Source organism: Aspergillus lentulus, assembly GCF_001445615.1.
Source record: "Aspergillus lentulus DNA, contig: Alt17, strain: IFM 54703, whole genome shotgun sequence".
Classification (NCBI taxonomy): Eukaryota; Fungi; Ascomycota; class Eurotiomycetes; order Eurotiales; family Aspergillaceae; genus Aspergillus; species Aspergillus lentulus.
Window position 1 is genome coordinate 816,887 of NW_028322112.1, and position 25,498 is coordinate 842,384.

The 25,498-nt window shown below is 51.0% G+C and overlaps 6 protein-coding genes and 1 non-coding gene across 7 annotated transcripts; 4 read left to right on the plus strand and 3 right to left on the minus strand.

Annotated features, from left to right (window-relative positions):
• Positions 1 to 542: 542 nt before the first annotated feature.
• Positions 543 to 1,904, plus strand: ppmA (type 2C protein phosphatase PTC7; the record flags this gene model as incomplete). Its single annotated transcript, XM_033560604.2, has 1 exon — positions 543 to 1,904. One exon carries the CDS (start codon positions 543 to 545, stop codon positions 1,902 to 1,904), a length of 1,362 nt encoding a protein of 453 aa, XP_033416495.2.
• Positions 1,905 to 2,693: 789 nt separating this feature from the next.
• Positions 2,694 to 4,875, minus strand: ALT_9313 (PWWP domain-containing protein; the record flags this gene model as incomplete). The annotated part of the gene is made up of 5 exons (XM_033560603.2): positions 2,694 to 3,280; positions 3,334 to 3,568; positions 3,644 to 4,016; positions 4,081 to 4,567; positions 4,713 to 4,875. 5 exons carry the CDS (start codon positions 4,873 to 4,875, stop codon positions 2,694 to 2,696), a joined length of 1,845 nt encoding a protein of 614 aa, XP_033416494.1.
• A 1,781-nt stretch (positions 4,876 to 6,656) lies between these two features.
• On the minus strand, positions 6,657 to 8,162 carry ALT_9314 (phosphatase PAP2 family protein; the record flags this gene model as incomplete). Its single annotated transcript, XM_033560602.2, has 3 exons — positions 6,657 to 7,075; positions 7,147 to 7,681; positions 7,776 to 8,162. 3 exons carry the CDS (start codon positions 8,160 to 8,162, stop codon positions 6,657 to 6,659), a joined length of 1,341 nt encoding a protein of 446 aa, XP_033416493.2.
• Positions 8,163 to 11,436: 3,274 nt separating this feature from the next.
• On the plus strand, positions 11,437 to 15,608 carry ALT_9315 (putative C6 transcription factor; the record flags this gene model as incomplete). Its single annotated transcript, XM_033560601.2, has 8 exons — positions 11,437 to 11,679; positions 11,766 to 11,803; positions 11,862 to 11,899; positions 11,952 to 12,031; positions 12,095 to 12,177; positions 12,247 to 12,721; positions 13,300 to 13,446; positions 13,503 to 15,608. The coding sequence occupies 8 exons, from the start codon at positions 11,437 to 11,439 to the stop codon at positions 15,606 to 15,608; spliced, it is 3,210 nt and encodes a 1,069-aa protein (XP_033416492.2).
• Positions 15,609 to 16,451: 843 nt separating this feature from the next.
• On the plus strand, positions 16,452 to 18,091 carry ALT_9316 (PRKCSH domain-containing protein; the record flags this gene model as incomplete). Its single annotated transcript, XM_033560599.2, has 2 exons — positions 16,452 to 16,568; positions 16,646 to 18,091. The coding sequence occupies 2 exons, from the start codon at positions 16,452 to 16,454 to the stop codon at positions 18,089 to 18,091; spliced, it is 1,563 nt and encodes a 520-aa protein (XP_033416490.2).
• Positions 18,092 to 19,154: 1,063 nt separating this feature from the next.
• On the plus strand, positions 19,155 to 25,402 carry ALT_9317 (cytoskeletal protein-binding protein SLA1; the record flags this gene model as incomplete). Its single annotated transcript, XM_089600582.1, has 5 exons — positions 19,155 to 19,352; positions 19,528 to 20,865; positions 20,941 to 20,977; positions 21,046 to 22,866; positions 24,384 to 25,402. The coding sequence occupies 5 exons, from the start codon at positions 19,155 to 19,157 to the stop codon at positions 25,400 to 25,402; spliced, it is 4,413 nt and encodes a 1,470-aa protein (XP_089455079.1).
• ALT_t193 lies at positions 23,701 to 23,788 on the minus strand. Its single transcript is given in 2 exon segments — positions 23,701 to 23,735; positions 23,752 to 23,788. It is a non-coding gene; the product is annotated as a tRNA-Asp (tRNA).
• Positions 25,403 to 25,498: the final 96 nt, after the last annotated feature.

The window sequence follows — 25,498 nt, forward strand, 5'->3', positions numbered from 1 at the left end:
GCACCAACCATCTAATTCCCCTCTTCGTTAATCAGTTGCTGTAAACTAACAGCTACATCTGCAAGTGTCCGTACCGAAGTCATCTTACCAAAGGCCATCTCGGTGTCAAAATCCCTTATCTTTTTTCCCATGAGGCGGTCGATGACGCCAGGCGGTCGGCGATCCCGTCTTATTGTTTCCATCAGTCATGGAAGGGAAATTTCAGCAAGAATGATTATCCACGATCTTCTCATAACCTCTGGCTGATCCGGTGATCAGCCCAGTGGCTTTTCTATCCAGCGCGAAGTCTCCAATTGCAAGGACAAAGCGTAGAGGACCCTCATTATTGCTCCCTCAGTTGCCTCCTACCATTTACTACCTGTCAGTCCAGATCAAAGCGGTTGATCCGTGACGGTCCGCAGCTTGTTTGGTATCATCGCCAAGTGTTTTTCACCGTTCTTCAAATGGTCCAGCAGACAATATCGTTGTACAGAAGTAATTTGCTGGAGGGTCTTGGTATTCTGAAGGACAGGGCCCTCCGGTGACGATCCTGCTCTTTGCCGATGATCCCGCTGGCCTCCTCCGGTAGAGCCTGCAGTTTAGCCTGCAGTAGCCTACAAACCGTCACCAGAGACAGATCGCTCTCTTTTGCGACATCTAGCACAATATGGTCTCGACACTTACCGGACTATCTCTCCTCCCTTAGAAGCCAGCGACTATCTCCATCCTACCTCCCACGATCTTCGCGAAGGACTTTTCATGCAACGTCATCGTTCAATCTCGATGCTCCGCGCATCTCCTACCGTGTGGCGGCCTCGTCCTCTCCCAAGAACCGCCGTTTCCACCCTCCCACCAATTTCCACAATTTCCGACCCGAGCTTCACGATGCTATCGGCGTGGTCACAGAAGAAATTGACGCGGTCAGCAGACGCAAGAGGAGGCCAGATAGTGGGGAAGATGCTTTCTTCGTGAGCAGAGTTGGAAGTCAAGGCTCCGGCGCCATCGCCTTCGCAGTCGCGGACGGAGTTGGAGGCTGGGTGGAGTCCAAGGTCGACCCAGCGAACTTCTCTCACGCTCTGTGCCGCTATATGGCGCTAGAGGCGCTATCTTGGGACTCGCCGACCGACAAATTGCGGGCCAAGAACCTGCTTCAGTCAGGATACGACCAGCTCGTGGCGGACAAGTCCATTCGGGCTGGTGGGAGTACTGCGTCGGTCGGGGTAGGCTTGGAAGATGGTCAGGTCGAGTTGGCCAATCTAGGTGACTCGGGCTCGATGCTCCTCCGTCTTGCGGCTGTGCATCATTACTCAGTCCCACAGACTCACGGCTTTAACACACCGTATCAGCTGAGCATCATCCCCCCCAGAATGCGTGCTCAGGCCTCCATATTCGGCGGTTCTTTCTTGGAGGACTCGCCGCGCGATGCGGCCGTCACAAACCTCCATATGCAGCACGGCGATGTGCTCATGCTAGCGACCGATGGGGTCTACGATAACCTGAACAATCAAGACATCCTGAAGCTCATCACAAGCCGGATGATTCTGACGGGGGCATGGATCGCCACGCCCGATTTGGGAATCAAGGTATCGGATGATCTCGGAGCCCTGACGGACCCTGACGGCCTCGCTTCTCTACTTCCCTGGCCATCCTCGTCTTCCAAGCCGTCGGCAGCCGACATTTCCACATCAGGCAGTGTCGCACCATCCAGCCAAATTCTTCAGCACCATACACTCCAATCTCTACTCGCTTCCACAGTCGCTGGCGAAGCCAAACGGGCCAGCATGGATTCCCGGCGGGACGGCCCATTCGCCAAAGAGGCCCAGCGCTATTATCCCGGCGATTGGTACCGAGGTGGAAAGGTGGACGACATCTGCGTTTTGATCATTGTGGCTGTTGAGGAGGGTCGAGGTCATGAATCTCGCTAAACTTCTGAGTTTGATATTGCGTTTTGGCGCTGTAGTTATGTATAGAACGTGCTGAGTCTACCAGAGCCGGAAATGGGTTGTTACTTGTGCAGATAGTTCCGGAGGCGCTGTATCATATGATGTTATCTGCCCATACAGTATCAAGTATAATAGAATAGGATACCACATATTATCACGTTACCAATCTGGACACAATGCTCGATGTGAATTTCATATGAATAAATTTGTATTGTGCAAGGATTAAATCTCAACCCAAAACAAGAAGTCGCGAAACTAAATTAACATTCTGAGAGACGTAATCAAAAGAAAGAGACCCGAGAAACCCCCGTCGCATCAAAAGGATTGGAGAACGCTCCAAGATACGGAGAAGCTGCGAGGCCTGCTTATTCTCTTCCCCTTCTTGTTTAAATGCACTTGATACCCTTTCATAGTTCTGTCACCATGCCACACAGCATTGCTTTCAATCCATAGTGATCCAGTTCCATTTGCAGACTTGACACTGTCACTGACCTGTGAAATATGAAAGAAAGACATGCGACAGACAGAGACATGATAAGGGACAAGACCCTTTGGTAAGAAAAGGAGTTCAAAGGCTTTTGAGTACTCAAATCTCCACTCATCGATCGGCGGCGGAAAAGGGACATAGGAGATATCAGTGGGAATTCCAGCCAGACAGAAAATGAGCAGGAATGCCAAAACTGAAGTAACAGGCGGATTATTGTAAGCGTAAGAGGTACAAGAGAAGAGAGAAATCAGTGAACGCATACAGACAACCATGTGTGCCTATGTTCACGCTGCTGCTTCAACAGCTTTCTCTTCTGCCTTCTCTTCTGCCGGTTTCTCCTCGGTCACATTGGCACTGGTGGCCTCTTCAGACTTGGGGGCTTCTTTCTCGGACGCTTCCTTGGCTGGTCCAGGAGCTTCTGCCTTCTCCAAAGCAGCGTCAGCATCGACCATTGACTCATCTTGTGGTTCCACTGAATCTTGCTTGGCTGGCTTGATCTCCTCTTCCTCCTTCTCTCCTTCCGTTTCAGTCTTTGCTGGCGTTTCAACACTGTCCTCCTTGTGAGCTCCATTAGCCTTTGGCTCGGCCGGTGTTGTCGTGGTATCGGCATCGAGCACATTCTTCCACTTGGACAAGATGTTGATAGCACGGCGACGGAACTGGAACTCCTCATCTCGAGGAATAGAGTTAAGCTTCACAATCATTTTGAGAACCTTGTTGATTTTGGTCGCACGGATGATGGAGACCTCGAGATCATCAGCAACCCTCTCAAGTCTAGTAAAGTAGCTAGACATGGTAGTCATCTCTTCTTCCTTGGGGGGTTGATCACGCGAAATGAAGCCCTTCTGGAGTCTGTGGCGAACAAACAGAACTGTCTCAAGTTAGCCTAAATTCATGACGGGGTTTCGGATAGGTCGAGCCTACCTTCTTTCTGTTTTCTTTCCTTGGCTTCCCCCTGGTCGACTTGCTTTTCTGGCTCCTTCGGCGCAGCGCCAGCGTCCTCCTCACCCTCGTCACTGACGGCACCTTTGCCAGCCTTCTTGCTGCTGGCTGTCTGTTTAGCCTTGCTGGCGCCAGTGGCCTTCTTCTCAGTCTCGTTTGTCGGGGTCTTGGGGGTTGTCAACTTCAACTTGGTGGCAGTCTTGGGTGTTTTAGCAGGCTAGAACACAAGAAAAGGCATGTTAGTCCGGCGACCGTGTAAAAGTGACAATGAGTATTGGAGAGTCGAATTCACCTTCTCGGCTTCGCCATCGGTTTCTGCGTCCTTCTTACGCTTCTTCGAGCTCTTCGGCTTCTTGGGCTCGTCCGCGTCTTCCATGTCAATATCCTCCAGATCATCAACAATGTCCATGCTCTTCCGCTTGTTCTTCTTGGCTTCCCTTTCAGCCTTGGCCGCTTCCTTGGCGGCCTGCTGGGCTTCCTGCTCTTCCAACTCCTGCTGCAGTGCGCGCTGATGGTCAGCCAGCAGCTCCTTAAAGTATTGCAAGTCGTGACCTTCCGCAGCTACGGCATAAGCAGCAAGAAGTTGTTTCGATTTGCCCTTCTCTGGTACGTCTTTGCAGGAGGCGGGATCGAGCGGAGTCAGGTCTGTGTTGGGGATCCACGCGCTGTTTGTTGTTTTACATTAGCCGCCCACTCCATGGAGATAGACAAGCCCGACATGACACTTACAACTCATTTGTTTCGAGGAACATCACAGGGAAAGTTCTCTCATGGGCTCTCTTTCCTCCGTCTGCATAATCTTCTCTGTAGGTGCCATCGGCCCGCATAGCGGTCACTGGACGCGTGCTCAGTAGAGTTTGAGGAAGAATTTCCTCATCACAGATGATAGACGGCCAGGGAGGGAAGCTCCGCAGGCGCGCGAGGTAGTATTCGCCAGGCTTCGCGTGCAAATTTGTCATACGAGCTTGCGACTTCTTCCGGCTCAGCTTGGACTTATGTTCGGGGACACCGCTAGTGGATTTGCGCCTCGAGCCTCCAGACTTCTTGGAAGATGGAGGAGCTTCTTGAGCCTCGGGCGCTGTGGTGGCCTCGGACTCTGCAGGCGCCGCGGCGGTCGCTTCCGGTTCCTTCGCGTCAGCAGCCTCTACAGGTGCCTTGGACTCTTCAGCCGGAGCATCAGTCGACTCCTTTTTTTCTTCAGATACGCTAGCCTCGCCTGATAGACAATGAAAGCATAATTAGCGATTCAAATCTCAGACGAAAAGCGAAGCTGAGGGACACCTTGCCCCTTCCCAGAAAAAAAACGAAAAGTAAAACTGGGAAAAGTGTAGGTCACAACAATGGTACTGAGGAATCCTTACCGGATGGCTTTTCCTGGGTGCCATTGACCTTCTCTGTTTCTTGCTCCTTGGACGTCTCTGGAGCTGATTCCACGGGCGCGGTTTTGGCCTCAGCAGAAGGAGCGCGCTCGACAGGCGCCTCGCCAGCTTCGGTCCTGGAGACAGCAGGGGTGTCCTCGGCCATAGTGTGCGACAGAGCTCAATTAAATTCAGAGCAACGATGAATTGAAATGCGGTTGAAGGAAGCCGAGACTTTCAATGAAGAAGGTGGTGGGAGGATGAAGGTGGTTTGAGCCGAGAGATGTGGTGGAGAAGGTCGCGACGCCGGGAGGCGGGAAGGTCGAACAACGCGTGCGCTTGGGGGAAAAGGGAGTCTGCCAATCCACAAATGACGCAACGGAGGAGCTCAACACAACAACGGTCGAGATGAAAAGATCGAACACAACAACAGCCTCCAGATAAGTTCTGGTCTGCTCTGCGTATCGTAGTATGTTAGAAAGTCGTAGGCTAGCCCACAAGACGAAATCCGACCAGATAGGCGACCAGGTTGCGTAATGACAAGCCCGATCGGGAGATACGAAATCAGCCTGGTGCGAATTGGATGATTTGGGGACCTTCTCAGATCAATAGACTGAGGTAGTTGATCGATGATCAAGACGCAAGGAAGAAACGACGCGGCTTCAACAAGTTCAACAACACTTTGAACTGTTGGTGATCGCCTAGCGTTTCTCTCCGGAACACGGAGAAGCGTAGTAACTGATAGATCGCAGCAGAAGAACCACAAGAGCCTTCTGTCCAAATTGCGATGACACTCTCTCTGCGCGTAATATTAATTGTCGCAAAGAAATGAGCAATAGCCGCAAATGCCTCAAGGCAGATAAAACGCTCCTCTCGCCGAAGTCAGCTTGTGACTAGCTGAAGACAGGACACGACGAGACCAAATGTATGATAGCGATAGTTTCAGTGCAGCTACAGTCGCCCGGCCGGTCGATACTGTTAGCAAGAGCTACTACTGCGCAGAAGAAGAATATGATGACCGACCTTGTTGACACTATAGAATCGATTCGCTCAAGGGGCCAATAGCCGAGTATACGGGGTTTGCGTGTGAAGCACGAAAACTTGAAAGTGCAGAGACGCTTGGTTATTCACGGATCAAATACACTTCTATCATTCAAAAATCTCCTAAGTTTGCGAGTAGCAACAAGGAAATCAGTGAAGGGTAGTGCTGGGAGGAAAGGAATATCGATGATGGGGCACCTGAAGAGAGGCGGGTCGATGGAAAATGACGGCACCCCGCGAATCTTCACGCTGTTTCAAGTAACACTGGAAATGAATCATTCTCATTTACTCCGTATTGCTGATCTTTTCAGGCTTCTGGATTATGGCTCTACGGGCTCGCATAGAGATAATAAGGTTGAATAGCCTATTCACATGGTCTTGTCATTTGCCTTGCTTAGACGTTGGTTCACATCCAGCATATTAACAAGCTGCGTAGCTCGCTGGTAGCCATTCATAGGTATACAATATTCAGCCATGCAATATCACGCCGTTGGTTTTTCCGGGATTCCGTTGCCTTCCACTGCATACAAGCAGCAGCATTTCGGCTACCGTGCCAGATGGTTCGTATCGAGCTCGACTGACGATTATGATATTATCAGCATGAAATGCCGCTGTGCTGGGGCAGGAGCAGGGTATTCATAGGATGGATGAGAAGTCCTAGTTCGTCTACTATATGTACACATTTCGTGATGTAATGATATCATGGAGAAAAGATACAGTCGTTACTAGTCCTTTCCCGAGTGTCATAAGTCGCATTGTGATCATAGGTGAAAGGGCAGGCTTCGTGGAACAATAAACCAAAACGAGGTCTATAGAACCCCACAGCAGTAATAGATAAAGAATAGAGAAGGATATCTTAAAGTTCGGTTCCAAGTGGAGGTCCGACATGACGCGTCAGAGAGTAGTTCATCGGTAAAGAGCAGGATGATTCGGTACTTCATCATCGTCCCAGTAATCGACACCGTCCATCGCTGTGGGCTCTGGTTTATGGATGCGAACTAGCCAGAGGAAATAGTCCTCCAACGGCAGAAGATTCAATAAGATGCCATTGAACCGCCATCCTAGGACGCAGACGACTGTCCCTGCAACAGCATCGAGAATGAAGTGGTTGGCCGTGGCGACGATTGCGACTAATATAATGAACGGATAGAGAAATCCGACCAACAAGCAGGCTAGGCGGGACCATGACGGGAGCTGGAATCCCAGCGCGCGACTCAACAAGCGCGAGCGAACAGCGGGTCGCCGTTGATGTGGCGGCAATGGGATAGTCATGATTGTAAGCCCAATCATTAGGGAATATCCAAAGTGCAACGAGGGCATGGCAGCTGTCGACAAGATTCCAGTTAGCACCGAAGAGAAGAGCTTAAAAGCGCAATACAGAATGACCAATGCTTACCGTATTGATTACAGAACCGATTCTCAGTCCAGACGCTACCAGCACCATTGACGCCATGCACAGTATCGACAAAGCCGTAGCTACGTCCTAGCTCTCCGTCGGGGCCTTTCACATTCTTGTCACTGAGGAGACGAGGGGGCATGCAGGGCCAGAGAGTGAAGACCACGAAAGCGAGGAGATTGCAAACAGCGAGGGTACGGCGCCGGGCTTGATAAAGCAGCGGGCCAGCAGGGGATCCTTTCGCAGCACCCAAGGGCTTTCCCAACTGCGATTCATCGACTCGGTTTCGCGTCGTGGTGTAGTAGTAGAGCCAAACGAGGAAGGCAATAGTGCCTGGAATGTGTATGAAGGAATACACCCAGTTGATCACGGACATCAGCTGACTGTGCCGAAGGAAAAACCGCTGAATTGAGATCTCCCAGAAGATGCGCAAGCTTTTCTCTATTTGGATGATCTGAAGAGCATGTTTCCTTGCTACATCAACGGTTCCTTCTTGAAGGGTGACCGCCGTGAATGCGCGGCCCAGTTGATATGTCTAGAGTATGCGTGTAAGCATATTTTTGTTTCCTTTTGCTTCCCTTCTCAAGCGCAGAAGAGACTTGTTGGCAATATAGAGAACCAGAACATACCCAGTAAACCAAGGCCCAATACCAGCACTCAACAAGGAAAGGGAATTTCCGGAGCAAGCGACTAAGAAGACGGTCTTGAAAGACAGTAGTATCTGGTGATTTGACCTCAAAGGTGTACGAGAGGATCCGAATCTGGCGTTTGCGCCATCGAGCGTCGTCGAGTTGTACCAGTGTTGGTGACGGGGATCGTGAATTCAACAGAGCATCCTTGGCCGTTGGCGACGATAAGCCCGACTCCAGCGAGTCTGGAGAACAAGCACGTGTAGACGTGCTGGATCTACGAACTCTGCGCACTGAAGAGAAAGCTGCGGTAGACCGATTTATCCAAGTCCCTCCGAAGAGCAGGACAATTACTACCAGAGGCTCTAGGATAGCCCCAGCTCCCATGTTGACAAAGAGCCCTTGAGGCGAGACAGGAGATAGCCAGAGAGAAGAATGAGGGTACTCGAAGGAAGGGGAGGAAAATGTCGATACCAAGAAAATGGAATCGCTAAAGATAAGAGTATGTAGGTAGGTAGGTAGGTCACACCCAGAAGAATCCAGGCACTGGGACACTATATGGCACGAATGATGGGAGATTTGAGACTACTATAGGACGGAGTTGTGCGCTGGAAACTTGGAAAGGAATGACAACATCATTCACATAGGAAGAGCTAGACGGCTAGAGGCGCACGCGAGCATGAGCTAGGTACATAGGCCAAGCAAGCGTGTTGAATACCTGGTTCCCTCGGGTTGACAAAGGAGACTAGTGAAACAATGAGTGAATAAGTGCTCCGTAGTGAGACCTGAGAAAGAGAGATAAATAGATTGCGACTTGGGAGGGGGCAATCCGGGTGGTAAGGGATTTCCAAGCATCATGAATCAATGGATGATGACCTTGAATTCATGACAAAACAACCCGCCCTCGTATTGGTAGCTTGGTCAATCAAGGTTGAGGAAGGCTCGGATGGGGTCTAGCATACCACTTGCCCCTCTTAGTTATTCGCACGCGGGCACCTTCCGAAAGCTCCAGTCTATCAGCCCAAGGCGGAAAATCGTAGATCAATTCTGCTAAGGTGCATACTTGCTACAGAGTGTAATACAGAATATATCATAGTAATCCAGAGTAATTGAGAGTATCTATTCCTTTTTTTTACCAGGTTTTCTTCCTCTTTGAGTCTCTTGAGCCTTACCAGAGGGAGCCATGTACAAAGGAGAGCTACCTAGGAACTATGGGAGGTCCCGTGTACCAAACAAGGAGTGGCAATGTACGTCCGGAGCAACCGGGTTTTGGGACCCATGCAACATCAGGGAGCATTCATAATATTTGTGCGCTAAGGGCCTTCTCAGTATGCAATGATGAATTAGTATCTAACTCTCTAGTCTATACCAGGTGAACTAGGAGCTCCCATGCTGTTTTAATTATCAGTCATTATATTCTACTACTTTATGCTTTGCCATCATATATGTCTACTGTCCTATCTAGTTCAAAATTCGATGTTTGTCACAATGTCAGTTGAAGTTTACTTGCCAAACATGAAAAATGCCAAGACAGTATGGAGGGCCAAGCGGAAACCACGGAAAGCCCAAGAACAGCCCTACCAGAATCTGGGCCTCGGAGTCCGGAACCCTTACTCATGGAGTCATGGTCCCCATCATGTTGTGGGTTCCGTAGAATTTTGAATATTCTCGAAAATGAGTACCTCTCTAATTCAATAAATCTTGCGCTTCGCCAGAAAAATCTTTCTTTGTATCTGTGGCCTTTACTACCAATCAGCTGTGGTAATCCGTACGGTCAAACAAGTCTATTCCTAGCTTTGTCTTAGTAGATTCGGCACTTGTGCCACGTCACATGAGCCTACGTAGGTTGCGGTAGGTAGCCATTCGTGATACGCTAAACTTGGCCTGTGCGGCGTGGCAGCAACCAATGATAAGGTGCACATAATGTTTATCCCTTCAGCTCGTCCATTATTGTTATTCAGGTATCCTATAGATAGATAAGAGGTTTATGCACAACCAGTTTGATTATCATCACTGTTGGGTACTCCACACCTGGCATCCAGAAGAGGAAGCCATACATGCAAGGAGAGGTTTGGTATGCGCCTCTAACATGATCATTGATATCCCGCCTCTAGAATAAGAGAAAATTGGTCAAGAGACACTATCAGGACTCGAACTGTCCGTACCTAAATTATTCATTGGCGGCTTCGGAAAACGAGCGTCACCGAGTCGGCGCATGAGACATCCGACTTCCGAATCTACGTAGAAATCATAAGCACTCGCCTTGGCTGGATGGAGCTCCTGGTATTGAATGAATCATTAGTTGATAGGCTAAGGAGGCACTCCTGTTGTTAACAAGAGTTTACCTGGAGGATCAAGCACGTCTGCGGGTAACCAGGAGACCAACCAGTGTGGACGGTGGGCCACAGGGCTTCGAAGTGTACATGAAGCTTCTAAGTTACAAACTATGTAGATCAATCATATATTGAATTTTGTAACTCGACAGCCAATGTTGCCCTGATTCATTCAGTCGGTTACAGTGTCAGACTTGTGAGTTCGGCCTTCCCACTAATCGATTGAATCTAGAATTGTCGGTTATGATGGAAATCTGAAACTTGTTAGCGGGTCTTTTCTACCCTTCGCTTTTTAATGTTCTTCTACCCTTTGGATATGGAATTCATCTTCTATTCAAATTATATTCTTTTTGAAAATTGGCGGAAAGTACGAAAATAGGACGTGAGGAGTTGAATAGATGATAAATAACCTACAATACTATATCTGTGTTGCGCCATACTGAAGGTAATACAGAGAGATCCAAGCGAGGTTGGTATCAATTTATATCTCGAACCATGCGGAGTATCAGCGGAAGAGGGACTGAAGTGTTTCTCTCTCAGAGGGTCCAGTCCTTCAAATGTAGCATATGCGGTAAAGAGATAGTATTCTGCTTTTCAATGCCATCTATTCACTATTACGCAGATATGTATGTAAACTGCTGCGGGTACTTCTTTAAATGGCTACCGATGTCGACCATTCAATTCCATGCTGGCATCAGGATATCAGATTAGATAACTCACATCAACCCCACGCTCATCTGGCTTCATGTGGTAAGAAAGAGTGGAGGATGCACGCTATTATGGACAACCGCCAAGAATATGGGACCTCAAGTCGCGCGTTGATCGATCTATAGGGGAGTCCAGCATGGAACCCCTTAGTCAAATACACCTATAAAATACACCTATCGTCTTTGATGGTTGGGAGCTTATACTATTAGCATGGTTGTTGTAACCTCTTGAGTAGCAGTGAGCTGAAATAATGTACATCCAAGCTGGCTATCAATTCACGCATCTGGAGCAGCAGTTGTCTAGAGGATAAATGACGTCACAGCCCTCAGGACTGTCGCCATCTTGACTTCATGATGCTATGCAAGGAGACAAAGAAGGACATAATATCCATTGTTTACGAGCGGTAGATATCCCGCATTTGAGTTACATCTGGTTGACGTCAAACAACTCACCCCGTAGCAACGGGAACTGCTTAGGGCCATACTACCCTTAATTAGCAGCAGCTATCTCAATCCATACGCCACACGAAAGCCAGAAACAAAGGAAGACTCGAGTCGCCACAGTAAAACGTGAAATTTCAAACATTGTCTCATTCAAATTGAGGGCAGGGAAACGAGATCATGCTGGCATCCACACCTCGCGTTGCTACGACCTCGAAATATATCGCTGGGCCTGTCCCGCGACAGAAATTCAGACTCGCGGCAACTGGGTTATCAAGATATTTTGCGACATCATATCCGGCACAAAAGCAACTGACATTGCTCCAAGACAAACACCATGGATTTGGGTTTGCACGATCTAACCCTAGGCCTCCCAAGCCTAGGAGCAAAGGGGTCACAGAGATCAGAGGTCCATACTATACGGTATGTGCTTTCAGGAACGCAGACAAACCAGAGCGAGCATAGGGCAGGGCGAGAATTGCAGAGCTGATACAAGCGGTATATTCTAGGTGATGGGAAAGCGATACTTAGCCGATGTTCTAGAGACGTAAGCATCGAAGGAGCCGCCAAGGGATTCGCAACACAGGCATTGACACTCTTTTCAGAATGGGTACCCATGTAGATGGTCTGAAATTCGCAGGAGGTACGCATCACAGAAGCGTACCACCTGTTGAGCTCGGCTGATTGAGATCCAGGCTCTTTCTCTCTCTTCCAGGAGAAGCCCTTGAGGGAACTGATAGACCTCGCCCACGAGTACGGTGTTTATGTTTCAACAGTAGGCTTTGTCCAGTCGCAGAAACCAGGATGTCAGCATCTAACAGGAGTCCACTGATCACAGGGGGGATGGGCTGAGCATCTTCTCACACATCCCGACGCCAATACTGTCTTTGATAAGTATCTCAAGAAATGCAAGGAGCTCGGGTTCGTTTAAGCGCGTCGAGACTCTGCCTCTCGTACCATTTGCCAGATTCGAGACTAACACAATGAAAGATTCGATGTTATTGAACTCTCGTCTGGTTTCTTATCGTTCCCAGAAGATGACTGGCTCCGCCTGGTTGACAAAGTCCACGCGTACAAGCTGAAGGCAAAGCCAGAGCTCGGCATTCAGTTTGGTGCTGGTGGTGATACACCTGCTTCTGGCCTCGAAGCTATTGGGACTTCCGACCCTGGAAAGCTCGTTAACATGGGCCGTAAATTCCTCGACGCGGGTGTCGAACGCTTAATGATCGAATCTGAGGGCATAACAGAAAATGTGCAGTCATGGCGGACTGACGTTGTGTCCACAATAATGAAGGAATTGCCGTCTGAGCGGGTCATGTTCGAGGCGGCAGATCCCAAGGTGTTCAACTGGTATATCAGGGAGTTTGGCATCGATGTGAACTTGTTCGTCGACCATAGTCAGATTGTTCAACTGTCATGCCTGCGACAGGGCATTTGGGGCACAGCTGACACCTGGGGTAAAGTGGTATCATTCCGGTCAGAATAAACGGGTGCGAATCATATGTGACACCTGATGAACTACGCCATGGATATTACTCAATCTTCATACGACGCATCTGAAAATAGGACCGGAAAACCTGGAAGATCGTGTTCCATATGGCAGCTAGCATGTATAGCTGTAGTTCTTCGATGGAGGACCAAGGGATGTGCGGTAGAAATACATGTAAGAGAAATGATTGTATTTCTCAGACCTACATTGTGGTCCAGATCCTTTCATTTATTGCCCAATTGAAAGGTCCGAAGCACTTAAAGATATCGCTCCTTAGTTGATGGCTGAATTTTACTACGTTTTTAAGGAAAAGGCTCGTGCCAGCGGCAGTTTAGTAAGCAGCTGTCTCCGCAGTGCCAATCCCGGGGGATCGGATCGTCCTGTAAACTTGACAGCTTCAATTCGCCTCTTCTTCTTCTTTCTCGGGCAAGCATTCTGACTGTCGCACTAATTATGGGTTTGCCCACTGAGAAATGATTTCCTGAGCACTTGATAGCCAGCTCGGGTCCTGGCATTTTCCCTCCGCTTTGCAATCCAACATCTCTACGGGACAGACCCCTCGTCTTGGCACCGACATTCCATGCATCCATGAATATCCCGTGGCCCGATCACTTGCGCAAAGACGCTACACTTTTAAGCCATGCCCAGGGCTAGTACAGCTCCTGGCGCACGGCTTCGATGCCGGAGAGCTTGCGACAGCTGTAAACGGAGGAAGCAGAAATGTAACGGAGAACAGCCGTGTACGATTTGCATACAGCGTCGCAAGGAAGCGGAATGCAACTTCTCCGATAAACCGGCCCGCTTACTGAAGGCTAATGCTCCTAAGGAGACTATGCTTCTTAGCGAGAACATGGTACCGACGCCGCAGAGGCAAACGGCCATGGATCGCTTGCTGAACGCCCTCGAGGATCATAGCGCAGACGTGGAGCAACAAACAACGGATGACAAGGATGGGACGGCGCCTGTACCCAAGGTCGCCAGGCTCCTTCGTGATGGACAAGGCAAATTCATGTATATTGGTGACTCTGCGAGCCTATCGTTCCTGCAGAGTGTACGTCGTATCGTCTCTTTGTCAATCGGGCGATGCGAGTTCACAGAGGATACGTCACGGCACTCCATGCTGGAGGCTTTCCAGAGTAGTTCGGCTACCCAAACAGGACCGTTATCTGCGCCGCCGAGTAATGACGAGGCGCAACGACTCGCTCGTCAATATGTCCTTGCTACCAGTCCACTACTGGATCTATTCGATCTCGATGAGTTCTATCCGCGGCTCGCCAACTGGGTCGGGAATCCGACTGGCGACGAAGATACTGTCAGCTCGATATTCTACCTTGTTCTCGCCATAGGAGGTCAGGTTTCGGAGATCAATCAGGATCTCGCCGAACAGTACTTCGTCAGTGGCCGCCAGCTAGCATTTTCCGCTTTCACCGAAACCCCCAGCATCTACACGATCCAATCTTACGTCTTGATCTCAATGTATATGCTTGGTGCGTGTCGTCGCAATGGCGCGTTCATGAACCTGGGAATCGCCTTACGGGCCACATATGCCGTTGGCATTCATCGAAGGGATGCGAATGCCCTATTCTGTACACGTGAGCGTCGGGCTCGGGAGCGTGTTTGGAAAAGCTTACGGATGATGGACCTGTTCCTTAGCGCCTCCTTAGGACGTCCGCCGGCGACCTCGGATTTTGATTATGATATACGTGATCAGGCGACAATTGCAGGGGAGCAACAGCGACCCGATTCAGAAGCGCAGCTATCCCTATGCGTGGTTGCATTGTGCCGTATCTTTGATCGCATCCTAACGGAAGTCTATATGAGACAAGTCGTCTCGATCAATGTTGCGGAAACGATCTCAAATCAGCACCGCGCTTGGGTCCGGAACCTGCCAACCTTTCTCAGCGGCCAGACGGAGCGGTTGAGTTCAAAAAATCTTGAGAGCATGCTGGCTGCGGCTCATGTATTCGGCGCATATTACTGGTCAATCATCCTGTTAACTCGGCCGTTCTTTATATTTCGTGTGTCTCAATACGTCAGAAGTAACGGTGATCCCGGTATCAGCTCCACTGATCCGAGAGCCAGCGCCTCTCGCATCGCTCTTTTCTCTGACGCCTGTGTTTACTCTGCTCTACGCTGTCTCAACATTGTGGACGATTTGTCTCGATTTGAAGCTCTACCTCGGAGGCTACCTTTCCTGATCAATTCAGTATTCAACTCGGCCGTCGTGTTGGGAGCCGCGTTCTTTGCTGAGTATGACAATCTTCTCCCGCTCGAGGAAGGTATGGACAAGTCCGAAAAGTTCCTGGGACTATTTGTACCGCATGATCCGCATGCCTGTCGTTTTTACCACATCATCAAATACCTGCGAGGCGCGGTGGCCGAATATGTTCGCCGTCGAAACCGTCAGTGGATGGAACGCCGCAGCAAACAGGTCGACCAGTTGTTTGGTCAGGTAGGGCTTACAGGCGAACCATCAGCCTCCAACAACAACGTGGCTGTAAATCGCAATGGCGAGCAATCGGCCCCGTCTCCCTTATCTCCCGAAAAGCTCACCACAGGCTCGCTTTCTGCACAAGGGGCGGAACACATAGCCTCCACAGGTCAATCGGAGAATGACACTTGGGATACCCTGTGTGGTCCTCAAGGAGCCGGTGCGCTGCCGTACGATAGTACTATATCTACTCTGACAACAACGGGAATACCCATTGGTTGTTCACCGGGAGGAACCCTCACCACCGCTCAACCAGGAATGGGAACGGATGCTGGAGGGCAAACACCCTTGTCCGATGTGTTATTCTCGGAGAACGGCCTTCTCTACATGGCGGAAGATCTCTCCGTTTTTGGCCTCTGGGGAGAGACTTAATGATGCGCTGCACTTGGCCAGTCAATGCGGACGCATCAAGCCCGAGTCCTTCGGAGTTAAACTGCTATATTTTCCCTGCCACACTGATGACTAGTCCATTTCTCATGACCCTGTATGATACGAACATAGCTTGCGCATCCTTCGCTTACCTCTTTGTCCACGTGTTTCTTTCTCTTATTTCTCGCCATGTCTGGGAGGATATCTGTCTACTCTGAAAAATACCCTGGTTGCGTTGTTTGGCGTCTTTGAATGGAGTTCGGTCGGCTATGTCTGCAATCACCCTCAAAGTATTCTTTAGATAGGCATCTCTATGTTTCCAAATGGCATTTGTTGGTTACTGCCAGGTGGTAGGGAACCGTACGATTGTAGTATAGAAGTATCATATACCTGGAGATTGATATCACTTCAAGGTAGTCAAAAAGTATTTTACCCTCCGGTGGGAATCAAGTATTGATTCCATTGTGTTCGTTCCTTTTCCTTCCTTCGCTTCCTTGAATCGTTCGTTATCATCGTGGTGGATGACCTAAGAAGTCCTTATCCACGTGTCGATAAGGACACAATGCGGATCTCCTGCCGATGATAGCAGATCAATGATGTTGTTTACAACTGTCATGTTCTGAAGCTATAACTTCTAATGACATACCTCTGCATTCTGAGATTTGATCCTATATGCTGCTTTAATCATGAGAACGAATTGCTGCCTTTCGCTTCATTGACCCCGGCACCCCACACTGAAGGCAGTAGCTTTACGAGCTTCCCACCGGACCGTCCACCAGCGAAGGCTTGTCTGTCATAACGATCCATCGGTATCTAGTTGCCACTATCGGTCTAAAACACGAAGTCATGGTTCGACGTATACGGACTCTTACACCATTGCTGGCGCTGGCTTGTGCCGGTTCCGGCGCATGGGCCAGCAAGAAGGCGTTCAACATACAGGATGATCTACTTGCGTATCCTCAAGTATGCCGCAGATGTTTCCTTTTTTTGGCCTCTGCATGAAATGAACGAGCAATTATGCTAATGGGTCCTGCTTGTAGTTCCAAGTCTTCTTCCCTGATGAATACATTCTTGATACGCGGGCAAGGGAGTTATTACAGAATCAGCAAGAGAGCTCGTCGTCTTCCGCTGGTAAAACATTCGCTGAAGGCAATGATGCGCAAGTATATATGGGACGCCGAAAAGATAAACCCGAAGACGACGATAAAGAGGCGATAGAAGGACCTAGGTTCACATACGAGGAGATGCTCCTTGAGGGACAGCGATATCTCTGTTCCATTCCGCAAGTCGACAGCGACGACAAGAACCAGACGAACGGAGCGGAAAGCACCAGTAAAGAGGATGAGCAGCGAGAAATCGCACGCGCGACGGACCGTGGCCTGGAGCTTCTGCGCGAGATGGAAGGCAAATGCATGTACTACATATCCGGATGGTGGTCATACTCATTCTGCTACAAGAAGCAAATCAAGCAGTTTCATGCACTACCGTCCGGCCCAGGCGTGCCCAACTACCCGCCGATAGAAGACTCTGCGACCCATTCTTTCGTGCTGGGCAGGTTTTCCAATAGTGGCGACGACGAGGATCTGGAGGGGGATGCGGATCACAAAAAGACAACTACAGATGTCGCCGAGCTCCAGACGAAAGGCGGGTCGCGGTACCTAGTGCAGCGTCTGGGCGGCGGAACCAAGTGCGACTTGACAGGTAAAGATCGGAAGATCGAAGTGCAGTTCCATTGCCATCCGCAATCCACAGATCGGATTGGGTGGATCAAGGAGCTTACTACTTGCTCATATCTGATGGTGATCTACACTCCGCGCCTGTGCAACGATGTCGCATTTCTGCCGCCTCAGCAGGACGAGGCGCACGCGATCGAATGCCGGGAGATTCTCACCGAGGAGGAGGTCCCCGATTGGGACGCAAGTCGGAAATATCATTTGGCTCAGCAACTCGTCGAATCTGCGATTACATCCGAGTTTCCTGTTGTCGGGGATATCGAGGTCGGGGCGCACAAATGGGTGGGATCGGAGGGCAAGCAGATTGAGAAGGGTCGAGTGGCATCCATTGGAGAAGAGAAGATTGAGGTGGTTGCCAAGCGTCAAAATGGAGAGATCACTAGGTTGTCCAAGGAGGAGTTGAAGAAATACGGCCTTGACCCTGAGAAGATCGAGACGCTGAAAAGCCGCCTCGAGGAGATTGCCAAAGGCAAGGACTGGACACTAGAGATTGTCGAATCTAACGGCGAGCGTGGCTTAGTCGGAACCGTCGACCCCGACGACGACGAGAAAAAAGAGCAGGCTGCGCAGGGCTCTACATCGCAGCCGGCACAGGAAACTACAGCTGACAAGGCGGAATCAAATGTAGAGAAAGGAGAGGAAAAGAAGAAGGCAGACGAGAAGATGGACCATCAGGACCCAGAAGAATCCCGGCCGACCACTACTGATGCCGACGACGGCAGCGAGGAAATCTTCTTCAAGGATGAGCTCTAGAGGGGTTGGGTGATGTATAATTCTTCCTTGAACTTGTACATTTCGTTAGTATTATCAAGCCTCAGCTACAATTGGAGATACCATTGCCTATCACGTTCCGGAATATTTTGCTGGATTCGGTTGAGGATTAAGGGCCTGCGTATAATTGGAGCGGCAACTGGCTCAACACACTTCGATATAGAGATAGTTAAGAAATGACGTAGGGATCCTCCCTGTCCTCAAACAAATAAGCACGAGGGGATTCATCCGTTTTGACCTGATCATCGCTTGTGGTTGACGCCAGGAACGGCTGCCCAAAGCCCCAGCGTGAAACCGTCTAGCACAGTAGACTAGTAGACTCAAGGCGGGACCATGTCCTCCACACAGTAGATGGTGTGAAATGAGGTGATAGGTGATATTGCAGAATATATACAGGTACCTGAATTCTTTCTGGCTGTTGCAATCATTCAGGGATTTTATTTAGCATTGAATCGCCGAGTTGACTGTAATTATTAAAGATAGCAAGGTACAGTAGCCACAGTTCCAAGGTGCCGGGGCCACAAACCAGGCACTAAGTCTGTCTCCGTACTCCGTCCGGAGAACTGCTAACTACGTACCTTCACCCACTCTAGACTACTACTCACCACTAGCTTCTGGCTGACAACCTCATCCTCTCTCTTACTGAACCTCTCCCTCTCCGTCCCTACCCCGGTCATCTCCATTTTTCTTGCTCTTCTCCTCGAACACTTACATTAATTTGCGTAATTGAAACGCTCGCCTTCCCCCAGGTCTTCTTCATCGCATAATTAGCCCCTTTACCCTGATCTGGCCAGAACTCCGAGAGGGGATACCCAATTGCCAAGGCTTGCCGGTTCCCCCCCCATCCACCGACCATCAACCGGCCTTCGACTATCTAGACTAACCTTTCAAGTTGACAACCCCTACGGACGGCCGGCTCGCCCTGACTGTTGACATAAAAACTTGGCGTCACTTCCAGCCCGCGCCAAACCGTCGGAACCGCTGGATAATAGCCATCCTGTCCTCCTCGAGTTAGACGGCGCTCGCCTGGGGGCTTGAATCCAAAATGGGGTTCCTCGGGGTATACAAAGCGGTCTACGACTACCAGCCTCAAGGCGAAGGTGAACTCGAACTTCGCGAGGGTGATTTGCTCTACATTCTCGAGAAAAGCGTCGAAGACGATTGGTGGAAAGCAAAGAAGAAGGCCGAACGGGATGACGAGGATGAACCGGAGGGTCTTGTACCGAATAACTATGTCGAGGAGGTGAGCTATACCGTCATGGACGCTTCATGACCCAAGGATCCAGGGCATCGAGTCTGTCTGAGAGCCTCGGGGCGCGCTTGGGGTGTTTGGTTATGCCAATCATGGCTCTACCGCGGACTCTTCTTAACGATGAGATGGTGGATGTGCTAACAGGGCACTCATTCAAATTGTATAGGCTCCCGCGATCAGCCATGCAAAGGCACTGTACGACTATACGCGCCAGACCGACGAAGAAGTCTCGTTCTCTGAGGACGCGGAACTGGTAGTGTACGATACTTCCGATCCAGATTGGACGTTAGTTGGTGTCAATGGGGATTTCGGCTTCGCCCCTGCAAACTACATCGAGATTCAGGAGGGCGATACTCCCGCTGCCCCGCCTTCTCTCCCGTCTCCTTCTCCTGCTCCTGTCGAGCCGTCGGCTCCGGCCCTTCCGCAACGACCAGTCGAGGTACCGGCGGAGGTACCGGCGGAGGAACCGGTCGCGCCCGCATCTACTAGCTCTCCGATTGACACGATACAGAACCCAGCGGCGGCAGCAATAGCGAATATCATTCATAAACAGCATGCGTCACCCGTGGAATCCGAACCCTCCAGGGATATCCCGCCGCCGCAGCCCAAGCGACCGTCTTATCAACCAGAAGATAGCTATCAGAGGGAACCCTCGCCGCCGCCTCCAGTGTTACCGCAGCGACCTCTGTCGCAACCGCTCTCTCCTCCAGTGGACCGGTACTCTCCGCCAGAACCCTCTCCTCCTCCGCGCCCCCAGTATGTCGCGGTGAGGGAGCAGGATAGCCAGGGCCATGTGCGGGAGTCTCCCCCATATAATCGAATCGGACAGTCGACACCTCGTTCCCCTTCCGGCTACCATCTGTACAATATCAATGAAATGGTTGAAGTTATGGGCAAGAGGAAGAAGATGCCAACGACATTGGGAATCAACATCGCGACTGGAACGATCTTCATCTCACCAGAAGGGGACGGCGACATGCAAGAATGGACTGCGGATAGACTCACCCATTACTCGATTGAAGGCAAGCATGTCTTCCTCGACCTGGTTCGGCCCAGCAAAAGCATTGATTTTCATGCTGGGGCTAAGGACACCGCTCGAGAGATTGTTTCCGCGCTCGGTGAGATCTCTGGAGCCTACCGTGCCGAGGGCCTGAAGGAAGTGATTGCGGCAGGTGCAGGAGGCGGTGGCAAGAAGAAGGGTCAAATTTTGTATGATTTCATGGCGCAAGGAGATGACGAGGTTACTGTGGCTGCCGGCGATGAGGTCGTCGTTCTGGACGACACCAAATCTGAGGAATGGTGGATGGTGCGACGCATGAAGAATGGCAAAGAGGGTGTGGTACCAAGCAGCTACATCGAGATCACGGGCTTTGTTTCCAGTCAACCCACGGGTGTCGAATCGGGCCTGTCAACGGTAGAAAGGAACCGGCTCGAAGAGACCCGCCTGGCCAAGGAAGCTATGCGGAAATCGAGGACTGACTCGATAGATTCGCGGACCTCTGAGGTAAGCTGCGCTGTTAAGCTACCCTATCATGCGACAGTGACTCTGGTAAGAGGATATACTGACTATCTCGAGCAGCACAAAAAACGCGACAGCAAGAGCGCCACCAAGCCGAGTAAGTCCTTTCCCCCGCTTTGTCTAAGCCCCTGATAAATTGAAATCCCTATCTAAATGACATTACAGAGCCGGATCCTACCAAGACAAGGCAGTGGACAGATCGTACCAAGTCTTTCACGGTTGAAGCGCAATTCATCGGCTTGCAAGATGGAAAGATCCACCTCCATAAGACCAACGGAGTCAAGATTGCTGTCCCAATCCCCAAGATGTCTATTGAGGATCTTGAATACGTGGAAAAACTTACTGGCGTGTCTTTGGACGAAGACAAGCCTCTGTCTGATATTCGCCGCCGAGCTCAGAAATCCGAGCCAAAATCCGAGGGCAGTCGTCCCGGTGCGTCAGTTGGGCCCGAGTATGATTGGTTTGATTTCTTCCTAAAAGCGGGAGTTGGACCTCATCAATGCGAGCGGTATGCTCAGAACTTTATCAAGGACTCCATGGATGAAGCGATTCTACCGGACATTACCTCTGAGACCCTGCGTACCCTTGGATTGAAGGAGGGTGATATCCTTCGGGTTATGCGGCATCTGGACAATATGTTTGGCAGAACTGGGTCCAAGTCCAAGCTGCGCAATGTCAGCTTCGGTGGAGAAGAGGTCATCAGCAATGGGGAGGCTGGCTCTCCCGTCGGTCTTTTCTCCGGCCCAGGAGGGGTTCTACGCAACAACACCCGCAAGGGCAGGCCGGCACCCGCAGTCCAGACCGGTGATGTGGTCGATCCGAAGGCCTTCGAGCAGAAGGAGGATGCACCCAACCCGCAGGAACGCACGGAAACTCCACCCGCTCCTGCTGCAGTTGAGAAACCGGTACAACGTGGCTTCGATGACGATGCTTGGGAGGTGAAGCAACCGAAACAGGCGGCGTCTTCGGCGCCACCTCCTTCATCCCCACCTCCGGCCACAGCACCGCCCGCTACAACCCAAGCTCCAGTGCAAAAGCAACTTACTGGGGCAATGGCTGACCTATCTCTACTGCAAGCACCTCTCCAGCCAACTCCTGCACAGCCGGCGCCCGCACCTACTTCTCAGACCTCTCAAGCTCCGTCAGCCCCCGCTACTATCCAGCCACAGCCGACTGCAGTGCCTATGCCCCAGATGCAGCCGCAACAGACAGGTGCCACTCCTGGCTTTTTCAACCAAGTGGCACAAATAGCACAGCAGCCCATGCAGACGGGGCCCCAGACATTCAGCCCCCAACAGACAGGCTTTCAGCAGGCATCGAGGCAGCGCCCACAACCCCCTCAGAATATGGCTCAGAGCTCGCTCCTCCCGCCTCCTCCACAGAGGCCGCTTTCCGCGCCACAGAACTTCCCCCAGCAGCCAAATACTTTTGGTCCACCTCCACTGCAACCACAACTGACCGGTCTTCCTCAACCCGGCCCACAGATCGCCCCGCCTGGCCAGAGTCTGACCGAATTGAACCAGCACCGCTTCAATCCATCGCTCCCACCGCAGCCGACTGGTTTCATGCCGCAAGGTCAGTTTGCAGGTGGCTTGGTGCCACAAGCCACAGGGTTCCAGCCACAGTCACAATTTGGCATTCAGCAGCTACAGCAACAGCAGACTGGCTTCCAGGGCCTTGCACCGCAGCCGACAGGCTTCGGAGGCTTTCAACCCCAGCCACAGCGACCAATGCCGACAGGCATTAACTCGATACTTCCTCCGGCTCTGCAACCCCAGCCGACCGGTATGAACGGTGCGAGCAGTATGCCTTATACTGTAACCTCCCCGCCACCGGTACCCCCTATTCCCCAACAGCCCACAGCCGCACCTTTGCAGCCACAGAAGACTGGACCACCTCCTCCCGTACGATTTGGGGTCAAACATGATGCTCCCAAGAAGCTGACCCCCCAGCCAACAGGTCTGCGGGCTAACCTTGCACAAGCTAGTGAGTTCCCCATTGCTACGATGTGCCAACCTGTCACCATTCGTTCAAGGCCACTGACTTTTCTCTCCTTTTAGCGCCCACAAATCCATTCGGCTTCTGAAAGAGCGCAGTGTATATAATCTGATTTGTCCTGCGGCACATGACCATTTCTCTGCTATACATTATTTTCTGCTATTCCTTGCCAGCGGGATTGAATGCAACCTTACGGATGATGTCTCTTGTTTCTGCTGAGCGTGATGCTGAGACGCGTACAGCAACTGGTTCATGGCATATTATTCGATTCGATTCAGCGAGCTCTAAAGCCATGCTTCGGTCCCCTAATACAGCCTCAGCGAGCTAGACTATTTCGTTTTCTCGTTTCCTTTCGTCTCACCCGCCGTTCAGCCACTTGGGGCCCTGCGTAATCTTGGAAGAGAGATATCCTTCCTTCTTCTTGTTGTTACCATTTTCCATGCACAAGGACACAGCTCTTCTTCCGCACAGTTCGTCGTTACGGCTGTTGTGTTCAATCTTGATGCTCTTGACACATACTTTGGTTGGGATTTTGCCTCTCGAGTTGTCTCTTTCGTATCCCATTTGCGCTGATCCTCTTTTTGTGACTTATCTTCCACGGTCTCATGTGATTTCCTTTGTCGCTTTGCCAATTTTAATATGTACGGTACATAGCCTTGGCCTGAGAAATGAGATGTTCACAAGTGTATGCTCTAGCAAGGTATATGCAGCAACGGCACTCTAAAGATTTGAGCTTTCTTGTACATACACTACAATGTAAATTTAGAAAGGCAAAAATAGACTCAATTCCAAGACGTGGCCCTGGACTGACGAAAAAGAATCCTCCCCGACAGGGAGTCGAACCCTGGTCTCCCGCGCTCGTTCTCATTAGAGTGACAAGCGGAAATCATGACCGTTAGACCATCGAGGATTTGTTGAAGGAATTGGCAATTCTTTGCTATATGACAACAGACAGCTTCATGAATAAGTGATTTGCAAAACTTCTAGAATGCTGACACAGAGCTGATAGAGACTTGGTGCCTGGCAACTCAGGCTCCGAGGCCCAATATAGTGGGGCCAGTGTCCCAGAATAGCTTAGCACCTGCTGACACGGATCTTGGTCATCATCTAATAATTACGGATCAATACACATCACCCATGGGAATTGGTCGATTATCCGTCACCTCTGGCAAGTCAATGAGAATGACACCCCACAGACCCAGATGGAATTGCTCTGATAGAGTGGATCGACTCTTTGACCTATTGCTAATCCAAGGACACGGAGATATAAACTAATGACTGACTAACGCTGACAGTGCTGTAGTATTTCTCAGTTAAAAGCTTCCATCCTCGCTCCAGGCTGTTCTACAGCTTTCCTAGCATTGTGTCCGTCAAGTATAAGTAGCTGCGACTGTGATCAATGAAACTCCTTTTATCACTTTCAATTTGCATCGCAGCAGTCTTCCTCTCATATCAGTTCGCCTCTGATTCAGCTCACCTCAGAAGTCTAAGCTTTTCGCTCAAAGAACAACTCTCCACCACTTTGTCGCAGTACCTGCGAAAGAACAACAGCATCGCCACCTCCTCCGTTCCTCCCATCAAGCACACCGAGCCAATCGTCCTTCCCCTCACCGATATGGCAGTCCCCCGCGCAATCCGTCAGGTCTTCCTGGCCATCGAACAAGCCGAAGGCGCCGGTGCCCGCGTCCGCCGGTCCATCGGCACCCCCAAACTGCGCAACTTCAGCCCCTTCCTCATGCTGGACCACTTCACCATTGGCCATGGCGCAGGGTTCCCAGACCACCCCCACCGCGGCCAGGAGACAATCACCTACCTGCTCTCCGGCGGCGTCGACCACGAAGATTTCGCGGGGAACAAAGGCACCATCGGCCCTGGCGACCTGCAGTTCATGACCGCCGGCCGGGGCATCATGCACGCCGAGATGCCCCGCGAGAACCCCGACGGCAGCCCCAACGTCGGCATGCAGCTGTGGGTTGACCTGCCCAAGGAGCTGAAGATGTGCGAGCCGCGGTACCGCGATCTCCGCGCTAGCGAGATCCCCGTCGCGGAGGTCGACGACGGCCGCGTCACGGTCAAGGTCATCTCCGGCCAGTCGCATGGGGTCGACTCTGTGCGCGACCTGGCGTACACGCCTGTCTGGCTGTTGGACGTGACGATCCGGCCGGGCGGCCGCATCTCCCAGCCGCTGCCGAAGGGCTGGAATGCGTTTGCGTATACGCTCTCTGGGACGACGATCTTCGGCTCGAATGACACCACCCGGGTCGTCAAGGAGTTCCATAATGTCGTCTTTGACCAGGCGGGTGATTATGTCGAGGCGTCGGTCCCGGATAATGCCGAGTCGGAGTCCCGCTTCATCCTCGTGGCGGGCCAGCCTCTGGATCAGAAGGTCGTGCAGTACGGGCCTTTTGTTCTCACGAGCCAGGAGGAGGTCTACCAGGCCATGCTTGACTACCAGACCGCGTCGAATGGGTTCGAGCGAGTCCGTGGGTGGGAGAGCGAGATCGGCAAGAGAATGACCTACTAGGGTGCAATGTAGCCTACCGTATAGACTTGTTGATGTTATTTTTGGTGTTTGTTCTACTTGTACATATATGATACTCCACGGACGGCGTTAAGAGTT